The sequence below is a fragment of the Cebus imitator genome, unplaced genomic scaffold (genome assembly GCF_001604975.1).
Source record: "Cebus imitator isolate Cc_AM_T3 unplaced genomic scaffold, Cebus_imitator-1.0 Scaffold218, whole genome shotgun sequence".
In the NCBI taxonomy this organism is placed as follows: Eukaryota; Metazoa; Chordata; class Mammalia; order Primates; family Cebidae; genus Cebus; species Cebus imitator.
Genome location: NW_016107533.1, coordinates 1504745 through 1515857, shown reverse-complemented (window position 1 = coordinate 1515857; position 11113 = coordinate 1504745). Strand labels below are relative to the sequence as shown.

At 39.5% G+C, this 11113-nt stretch overlaps 1 protein-coding gene across 1 annotated transcript in view; it reads left to right on the top strand.

Annotated features, from left to right (window-relative positions):
• Positions 1 to 10656, top strand: part of SDHAF4 (succinate dehydrogenase complex assembly factor 4) — a 24826-nt gene extending 14170 nt beyond the window's left edge. Inside the window, exons 2-3 of the mRNA XM_017549417.2 lie at positions 858 to 1010; positions 9933 to 10656. Of these exons, the coding sequence (XP_017404906.1) occupies positions 858 to 1010; positions 9933 to 10042 (263 nt within the window). The 3' untranslated portion in view covers positions 10043 to 10656. The remainder of the gene's footprint in view (positions 1 to 857; positions 1011 to 9932) is intronic.
• Positions 10657 to 11113: the final 457 nt, after the last annotated feature.

The following is an 11113-nucleotide window of genomic DNA, read 5'->3' as shown; positions in this document are numbered from 1 at the left end:
TTTAACTGTACAGAAGCTTTCAGTTTAATTAGGTCCCATTTGGCAATTTTTGTTTTTGTTGCAATTGCTTTTGAGGACTTAGGTATAAATTCTTTCCCAAGGCTAATGTCCAGAATAGTGTTTCCTAGGTTTTCTTGTAGGATTCTAGCAGTTTGAGGTCTTACATTTAAATCTTTAATCCGTCTCAAGTTAATTTTTGTATGTGATGACAGATAGGGGTCTAGTTTCATTGATCTGCATATAGCTGCCAACTATCCCAGCACCATTTATCAAATAGGGAGTTCTTTCCCCATAAAACGATGTTTTTTTTAGAGACATGGTCTCACTATGTTACCCAGACTAGAGTTGAACTCCTGGACTCAAGCAGTCCTCCCTCTTCGACCTCCTGCATAACTAAGACTACAGGTGCATGCCACTGTGCCCAACTTGATGTATTCTTAAAGTTTTAGTTGACAGAAAAAGAGGACCATAATTAGGATTTAAATATAGCCACTTGTGACTTTTAGAGATTTGAATCCTAAATATTGTCCTTGAAAAGTTTGTACCACTAAGTTACTCTTAATATTCAAACTCCTTTTTTTTTTTTTTTTTTTTTTTTTTTTGTTATTGCTTCAGATAGGTATTAATGCTTTAGTACAAGTTTCTGCAGTGTTGATAATGGTTAACTAATTTATTTCATAGCCCTTCTTTTCAGACTGGTGGTCATCCAGGAAGGGAAATGGCTGCCTAAGGAAGAATTTCCACTCTGTATCTTTTTGTACTTTGAGAAATGTGAATGTATAAACTAAAAACAAATAAATAAAATTTATAAATGTTTGAAGTGGAATAATATTTTTCTGTTATCTCAACTTTTCTAGGATCACCCTTTTTGTGTCGTTCTCTGAGGAAAACAAGTTCTTCTCAAGGAGGAAAGTCTGAACTTGTCAAACAGTCCCTTAAGAAGCCAAAGTTACCAGAAGGTCGTTTTGATGCACCAGAGGGTTCCCACTTAGAGAAAGAACCACTGGAAAGTAAGTATAGTTAAGCACCTCTCAATTTTTAAAGTATCAAGGAAAATGTTTTAGTTATTGAGAAAATGAATGAAAGAAAAGAAATGTGTTATTGCTTAAATTCTTTAGTAATAAAGCATATTTCAACAATGAGTAAAATCACCATATTGACCAACAATACATGTGGGTTTCTTAATAAAAAAGATTTTCAAGACTCTAACAGGTATTTGATTGTGTTTGTTTTATTTATTTTACTTCATTATTCACATAAAATTTACAAGTTCACATAACAAAATATATATAAATATATTTGTTGATACAGATGACATCATGTTATTTGTATAATATACACATTATATATATAAAGTGGCTGTATTTATTGTTCCATATTCACATAAGTTAAGACCTTTGATACAAATAACATCAACATCATGTTATTTGTGTCAAAGAAGGTCTTAACTTATGTGAATAATGAGGTATAATAAATATAGCCACTTTATATATCTATAACGTGTATATTATATATATATAAAGAACTTCAATAACTCAACAAAAAATCAAAAATAGCAAAGCACTTGAGTCTCAACTTATATATTTTGTTATATGAATAATGAGGTATGATAAATAACAAATATATAATATGTGTATATTATATATATATGTGTGTGTGTGAACTCCAATAATTGACCAAAAAAAAATCAAACATAGCAAAGTACTTGATTAGACATTTCTCCAAAGAAGGTATACAAATGTACAAGTGGTCAGCAAACACATGGAAAGAAGCTCAGCATCATTATCATTAGGGAATGCAAATGAAAACTATGAGATATTACTTCACACCCACTAGGATGGCTATAATAGTTAAAAGTGGAAAATAACAGGTATTGGGAAGGATGTGGAGAAATTGAAACCTTCATGCGTTTCTGGTGGGAATATAAAATGTTGCGGCCACTGTGGAAAACAGTATAGCTATTCCTCAAAAAGTCACACATAGGACTACCTTTTGACCCAGGAATTCCACTCTTAGTTGTGTATCTAAAGGAATTGAAAGCAGGGACTTGAACAGATATCTCTATACCTATGTTCATCATATTATTAACAGTAGCCAAAAGGTGGAAACAACCCAATGTTCATGAACAAATGAATGGTTAAGCAAAATGTAGCATATATAGACAGTGGAAAACGATTCAGTCATAAAAAGCAATTAAATTTTAATGTATGCTACAACATGGATGGACCTTGAAAACATTATGCTTAGTGAAATAAGCTGGACACAGAAGGGCAAATATTAAATGATTCCACTTATATAAAGTACTTAGAATAGACAAGTCCATAGAGACAGAAAGTAGAATAGAGGTTATCAGAGACTCAGGGGACTAAGGGGGAAGTTACTGTTTAGTAGGTACAGAGTTCATTGTGGGGATGATGAAAACATTTTAGGAATAGATAGTGGTGACGGTTGTACAACCCTGTGAATATATTTTTGTTGTTGCTTTTGTTTTTGAGATAGAGTCTCATTCTTCACCTAGGCTGGAGTGCAGTGGCGGCATGATCTTGGCTCACTGCAACCTCTGCCTCCTGTGTTCATGCAGTTCTCCTGTCTCAGCCTCCTGAGTAGCTGGGATTACAGGTACACCACCACGCTGGCTCATTGTTGTACTTGTAATAGAAATGGAGTTTCACCATGTTGGCCAGGCTGGTCTTGAACTCCTGACCTCAGGTGATCCACCTGCTTCAGCTTCCCAAAGTGCTGGGATTACAGGCATGAGCCATTGCACCTAGCCGTGAATGTATTTGATACTGCTGAATTGTATGCTTACAAGTGGTTAAGTGATAAGTACTATGTTGTATATATTTTACCACAATGAAAATAGAAGAAAGCAAAAAGCAACACATTTTATAAGCTAATCATCTATTGGACATAATGGTAGGCAGGCATTCAATGTAAGTTTTGTATCACTAAAGTTAATGTTGAACCTAGCATTGCTTAGAAACTGTACTCACAAACATCACCAAATACAGCAGGTGCTCTTCGATCCTTGTTTTATGTGAACAATCCACAGTCTTTGACAGTGTTAACATTTCCTTCTGGAAGTCTCCTTCCTTGATTTCCATTATGCTTTCCTTAGTTTCATTTTGTGTGTGTGTGTGTGTGTGTGTGTGTGTGTGTGTGTGTGTGTGTGTTTTGTTTTATTTTGTTTTGTTTTTTGAGACAGGGTTTTGCTCTGTTACCCAGGCTAAAGTTCAGTGGCATGAACACATGGCTCAATGCAGCCTCAACCTTTCTGGCTCAAACTATCCTCCTGCTTTAGTCTCCTGAGTAACTGAGACCACAGGCACATACCACCATGCCCAGCTAATTTTAAAAACTTTTTTGTAGAGATGAGGTCTCGCCATGTTACCCAGGCTGGCCTCAACTCCTGGGCTCAAGCAGTCCTCCTGCCTCGGCCTCCCAAAGTGCTGGGATTACAAATGTGAGCCACCATACCTGGCATGCTTTATTTAGTTTCTCACTCTGTTTCTTCAAACATTTCTTCCTGGGCCCCTTTTAAAGATCCTCTGCTTCTGTCCAATACCTAAGTGTGAGTATTTGCCAGGCCTCTGTTCTTAGCCCCCTAAGCATTTCTAGGGAGATTTCATATTTCCCTAAAATGATTTGATTGATTGAGGCAGTCTTACTCTGTCACCAAGGCTGGAGTGCAGTGGTACTGTCACAGCTCACTGAAGCCCCAACTTCCTGGGTTCAAATGATCTTCCCTTGTAACTGGGCCTAAAATGATTTGATTGATTGAGGCAGAGTCTTACTCTGTCACCAAGGCTGGAGTGCGATGGTAGTGTCACAGCTCACTGAAGCCTCAACTTCCTGGGTTCAAATGATCTTCCCTTGTAACTAGCCTCTCATGTAACTGGGGCTACAGACACGTACCACCACACGCGGTTAATTTTTCTACTTTTTTGAAGAGACAGAGTCTCAGTATGTTGCCCAGACTGGTCTGGAACTCCTGAGCTCAAACGATGCTCCCACCTCAGCCTCCCAAAGTGCTGAGATTACAGGCATGAACCACCGCACCCGGCTTAAAGTGATTTTAAATATCACTTATGTGTTGATGATTCACACATTCATACTTCTAATCAGACCTCTTTTCTGAGTGTCACTCTCCTGTCTCCGTTTGCCTCCTGAATATCTTTCTTTGCATATTCCAAATGTCTCAAAATTAATATTTCCAAAACTACAGTCATCCTATACCCATTGTTCCAACTCACCTTTAGCCCTCCCACCAGCCTGACCTCATATCCTCCTCTTCCTTCTGGATTTCCAGTCCACCCCATCTACCAGGTTACCCGAGCCCAAAACGTGGGGATAATCCTTCACTTCTGCCTCTTCCTGTCTCTTGTGACAGATCTCTAACCAAGTCCTGTTACTTCTACCCTCTTAACATCTCTCAAATGTATTCCCTCTTACTCATCCTGCTAATAAGGCCCAAATTCAAGCTGTCAGTCATTCACTGGTCTCCTAACAAGCCTCTCTGCTTCTTTGTTTCCTTCCTTCTAGTCTTGTCTCCCTGCCTCTAGTATCTACTTTATTCTAAGAAAACTGTGTAGGTTGTCTCCTTGAAAAGAGTAGATTATTAAGATGATAAAGGACAATGTAGCTAGGCACCCTGCTTGATATAAAGATGAATAAGAAGGGAAGATGATATAAATAACTATGAGCAGGACATCATCTGCTAACTCACGTGAGAGATACACAAAAAGATCAGAGAAAAGTAGACTAGAGAGCTGGGGTCTAGGGAAAATAATTTTTTTTTTTTTTTTTTGAAATGGAGTCTTGCTCTGTCACCCAGGCTGGAGTACCATGGTGCGATCTCAGTGTACTGTAACCTCTGCCTCCCGGGTTCAAGCGATTCTCCTGCCTCAGCCTTCCAAGTAGCTGGGATTACAGGCACCTGCCACCATGCGTGACCTAATTTTTGTATTTTTAGTAGAGACAGGATTTCACCATGTTGGTCAGGATAGTCTCAAACTCCTGACCTCAGGTGATCCACCTGCCTTGGCCTCCCAAAGTGCTGGGGTTACAGGCGTGAGCCACCATGACCAGCCAGAAAACTAAAATTTTTATAAGTAGATAAGGTATGGTAAGAAGAATATCTCAGAATACCTGGAGAAAGAGGCTGCAGAACATTAACACTTGCAAGACACAGCTAATGGGCCTCTTTGGCTTCAGCATAAATTATGTATATATTCAATTAATACAGGGGTGTCCAATCTTTTGGCTTTCCTGGGCCACGTTGGAAGAAAAATTATCTTAGGCCACACATAAAATACACTAACACAATAGCTGATTCACTAAAAAAAAATTACACAAAAAAAATGTTTTAAGAAAGTTCATGAATTTGTGTTAGGCCACTTTTCAAAGCCATCCTGGGCCACATGCAGCCCGTGGACTGTAAGTTGGATAGGCTTGAATTAATCGAATATAAAGCTGGAAATGCAGGTTCAGCTCGAATCTGGGAGGGCCTGAACTGCCAGATTACAGTGTAAGGGCTTTATGCAGTGAGCAGTAAGGAAATGTATTTGAATAGAGATTGTTTTAATTAGCTTTATTAAATATAATCTGCATATAATAAAATTCACCCATGTTAAACATATGGTTGAGTAAGGTGTTTTTTGGTTGGTTGGTTGGTTGGTTTTTTTTTGTTTGTTTTTGTTTTTGTTTTTGAGATGGAGTCTTGCCTTGCCCCGTTGCCCAGTCTGGAGTACAGTGGTGCAGTCTCAGCTTACTGCAACCTCTGCCTTCCAGGTTCAAGCCATTCTCCTGTGTCTGCCTCCCGAGTAGCTGGGATTACAGGCACCCACCAACATGCCTGAATTTTTGTATTTGTAGTAGAGATGGGGTTTCACCATGTTGGTCAGGCTGGTCTCCAACTCCTGACCTTGTGATCCACCTGCCTCAACCTCCCAAAGTGCTGGGATTACAGGCGTGAGCAACTGTGCCCAGCTAGTGAGTTTTAACAAATGTTTACAGTCACGGAGACCACACAAAGTATAACATAGTTCTGTCCCCTAAAGAGGCACCACGCAATTCATCCTCTCTCCACCTCCTCCCAGCAACCATTGATCTGTTCTCTGTCATTGTAGTTTTGCTCTTTCTAGGATTTTATATAAATCAAACTCTACAATATGTAATCTTTGGTGTCTGGTTCCTTTCACTTAGTATAATGTGGAAGAGGGATTCTGTTGGATTAGTCTAAAATGCGACACCGAGAGCAGGTACCAGGGTGCTAATGGTGAGAACAAAAAGTTTCAGAAAACTGTAGGTTATTATAAGGGCAAAAAATTAGGTTAAACAAATGTGAGGAAGAAGAGACATGGAAATATAGGAGTTTGTGGTCAGAAGAGTGCCCACAAGAGTCTGGGATTTGGAGAAGGAACATACTCGAAAAATAATAAACTCCAGTGGACGGCAGAACTAGATATGAAAGTCATCAGGAAAGGGATTGGTGACCTCTGTAGCCTTGATATGTGATGATTCATTAATGTGAATGTTGATATTAGGGATGATGGGGAGAGAGAGATGAAACTATGAACCAGATATTGATCCCATCCAAAAAGATAGAAGAATCTTTGAGTTTATTGTTAAGACTGGAGAAAAGCATTGGATAAGTAAATGTTACAGAATTCCAAAAAGAAAGGCTATAGAGGTGGAGCACTGGAATGAAAGGCTGGAAATAGCGGTGAGGAGGAGGGACATCTTGACCTGCTCTTTCTTCCCCAGTGCTATGGACTGAATTATGTCCCCCCAGAATTCATTTGTTGGAGCTCTAACCCCCCATGTGATGGTATGTGGAGATGGGGCCTTTGGGAGATTATTAGGTTTAGATCTTGAGAGTAGGGTAACCCTTTAAGGGATGGAACTGTTTTACACTTTGTGTTATTTACTTGACTGTAAACATTTGTTAAAATTTACTGAACTGCGTACTTAAAATGGGTGAATTTTATTATAAGCAGACAATACTTTAATAAAGCTGATGGTAGTCTCCTGATGGTGGGAATAATGCCCTTATAAGAAGAGATACCAGAGAGCTTGCTGCCTCTCTTTCTCTGCCACGTGAGGACACAGCAAGAGGCAACCATCTGTAAGCCAGGAAGAAAGCACCCATGAGAACCACCCATGCTAGCACCGTGATTTCAGCCTACCAGCCTCCAGAACTGTGAGAAAATAAATTTCTGTTGTTTACCTAGGGTATGATATTTTGTTATGGCAGCTTGAGCTAAGACCTCCAGTGAGCCACAGAGATGAGTGAGAAAGAAGAACTTCCATTAGACCTTCGGGGGGAGTCATAGAGCAGGAAAAAGCCAACTTGCATCGCAGTTAAAGCATGGAATTCTTTAGAAAACAGAGTGATGATGAGTATGAGGAAGAGTTTATTCACAATATAACAATAATAAAAGAATGAATATTTGAAAAATTTTCAGGGTAAAATCTGTATCCTTTTTCTTTTGCCTAGAGAGGGGCTTTATGATTTTGGTGAAGATCATTTAGTTTTCAAAGAGATATAGTTTGGGTAATCATTCTCTTGCAGTTCCCCCGTGCTATGCAGGATAAAATAAAATCCATATACCTTTTCTTCTATTAATCTGTCTTTTATCAGTTGATTTTCAGCAAACCTTCCGAGGCCAAGGGGGTGTTGTTCCTTGGCCTCTATACCTTCCAGAGTCCAAGCAGTGTGGTTCCTCAATAGAATAGGTTCAAACATCTGGGCTTACTGTAAGTAGCTACAATGATGACCTCAGCAGAGAATACACACCTTGAGGGAGTGTGACACCCATACCCCCAAAAGTCTAGTTGTCTTTTGGTGTGTGTGGCTCAGGAGTATAACTGATTCTCCAGGGATTGAATGTAAACGAGACCTAAGTGACCCTGGGGTTTGGATGAAGCAGATCTGGGTTTGAACTGGAGCTCTCAGAGGCTTCTGCTCTCTGGGCTTCAGTTTCCTTCTAATACCTGTCTTAGGATGAGAAGACAGGTGAGAAGAAACTGAGATGATGGAGCACTTTGTACTTTCCCTTTCTAGCCTTGCCAGAGTTTGTTATTCTTGTACGTATTTGTTTGCCCTTTTTCTGGCCTGCTTCAGTACTCTGTAAACCCTGTGAAAGAAGGGGCCTTGTATTTCATGGTCACTACTGTATCCCTTACCCCATCTTTACATAGCATAGGGCCTGGCAGAGTAAGAGTGGAATAAAGAATGAAACTGTCTGCTTACAGGATTGCCGTGAAGATAAGAGGAAATCTCTTCATTCATATGATATGTATTAAGTATCCTCTGTGGGCCAGACACTGAAACAGCGATGGATAAACAGACAAATTTTACCATAGCGAAGCTTAACATTTTAGTGGGAGAGACAGACAATAATCAATTTTTTAAATATACTAAATTAGTGATAATTGCTGAAGAGAATTCAAATGTGGGAAGGAATGGGAAGTGTTGGGAGGGTGGCCACAATAAATAAATAAATAAATAGATAGATACAGTAAAAGAATTAAGGGCCAGGTGCAGTGGCTCACGCCTGTAATCTCAGCACTGTGGGAGGCTGAAGTGGGCAGATCATTTGGGGTCAGGAGATTGATACCAGCTTGTCCAACATAGTGAAACCCCATCTCTACTAAAAATACAATAATTAGCCGGGCATGGTGGTGTGTGCCTATAGTCCCAGTTACTCAGGAGGCTGAGGCAGGAGAATTGCTTGAACCCAGGAGGTGGAGGCTGCAGTGAGCCAAGATCACACCACTGCACTACTCCAGCCTGGGTGAGAGAGCTAGACTCCATCTCAAAAAACAGGACAAAGCAGAGAATTAGAGCTCTGTCTGATAGTTGATTCCTCTCCTGTTTTTTCCATATGCAGAGCAGTACAGTGTATGGGCTAAGAACAAGATTGCAGCCAGGATGTCTGAATTCAAATTCAGTTTTATCATTTAGAAGCTGTGTGATACAGAGCAACTTTCTTAACCCTTTTTGCCTTATTTTCTTCATCTATAAAATTGGAACAATAATTGTTCTTGTCCCCTATGTTATTAGGAAGATTAAATGAATTTGCATGCATAAAGTGCTGAGAATTGAGCCTGGCTTATGATGGGGAGTCCTACTACGGACACATGGTATTAGGAATAATAATTACTATTATGCTTATAAATGGCAGTACCAGCCAGCCAGTTGCTGAAGCCAAAACCCTATGATGAGGAACAGTAATTATCTAGTTAAGATTAATTGGCATTCCTATGCACCAGGCACCATGCTAAACCCTTTACATGGATTACCTTGTTTAATTATCAACACAGTGAGGAAAGTATGATTGTTCTCCCCATTTTACTGTTCAGAAACCTGGCATTAGGTCAAAGGACTCCTTCAAAGTAATCTTATTTCAAGACCTTTCAGGTCTTATGAATTTGTAGTTTGTATTCTCTTCTCAAGCTCAGGAGAAAGAATTACATTTACAGTTCATTTAAAGCCTATATGGTAACCTGGTTACTAAGATCTAGCCTATCATGCAACCCTGTCTTTAAAATTGACCATAGGCTGGGCTCAGTGACTCGCACCTGTATCCCAGCACTTTGGGAGGCCGAGGTGGGTGGATCACTTGAGGTCAGGAGCTCAAGACCATCCTGGTCAACATGGTGAAACCCCATCTCTACTAAAAATACAAAAACTAGCAAGGCTGCTGTAACACACCTGTAATCCCAGCTACTCAGGAGGCTGAGGCAGAAAGATCACTTCAACCCAGAAGGCAGAGGTTGCCATGAGCCCAGATCACGACATTGCAATCCAGCCTGGGCGACAGAAGGAGACTCTATCTCAAAAATAATAATAAATAAATAAAATAAAATAGACTATAATCCTTTTCCTACCTCCATTGACTGCTTTATTTATATCTTATTTTCCTTAGAATTTCCAGATGATGTTAATCCAGTGACCAAAGAAAAAGGTGGACCCAGGGGCCCAGAACCTACACGATACGGAGATTGGGAACGAAAAGGACGCTGTATTGATTTTTAAGTCACATATTCTTTAAGCTCAGTATTGTTTTCTGAATACGTACATCTGAATTAACTTATTTCTGATTATTTTCTTTCTTTACGTCCTTCATGTCATGTAGTTTCCATAATGTGTTTAAATATATATACGATGGCTTTAGAAGAAAATATGCTGCTATAAATTAGGAAAGGGAAAATATAATCATTAACATATGTTAATTTAATAAGTGTAGAAATATATATATATATATATTTTTTTTTTTTTTTTATGAGACATAGCCTCGCTGTGTTGCCCAGGCTGGAGTGGAATGGCACTATCCCAGCTGCAGCAACCACCCCACCAGGTTCAAGCAGTTTTCCTGCCTCAGCCTCCTGAGTACTGGGATTACAGGAACCCACCACCATGCGTGGCTAATTTTTGTATTTTAAGTAGTGACAGGGTTTTGCCATGTTAGCCAGGCTGATCTCGAACTCCTGACCTCAGGTGATCCACCTGCCTCAGCCTCCCAAAGTGCTAGGATTACAGGAATGAGTCACCATGCCCATCCTAGAAATGATTCTTAGAGCTGTAGGCCTTTACTTCATCATTTTTCAGTTTAAATTAGTTGCTTACAAAATGCACAAATAAAATAATTTTTTTAAAATGATTGTGTTGCTGTGTACTAGGGGATAGTGGCTTTTAAAATGAGAGTTAAATAATGCATTATAGTTTGAGACCACAAAAATAACAGAAAATCTTTAACTTGGAGCCAGTTAATTACTTACTCAGTTACTTGAGCTCAAATTCTGACTCTACCTCTTACTAGCTATGTGACCTTGGATAACTTATTTAACTTCTCTGTGCTTCAATACCTTATGTATAAGCAGAAATAATAATACTTCTGATGCTGGTAGGCTGGAGGAGGTCCCCCAACACTGGTGGGACCTCAACTCCAGCCGATATCCAGGCTTTTGACACCATGATGAGAAGGAGTTCAAGGACAAGTCGGAAAATAGTGAAAGTACGGAGATTTATTGCAAAGTGGAAAAGTACACATTCTGCTGGGTGCGGTGACACATCTGTAATACCAACACTTTGGGAGGCCAAGGTGTA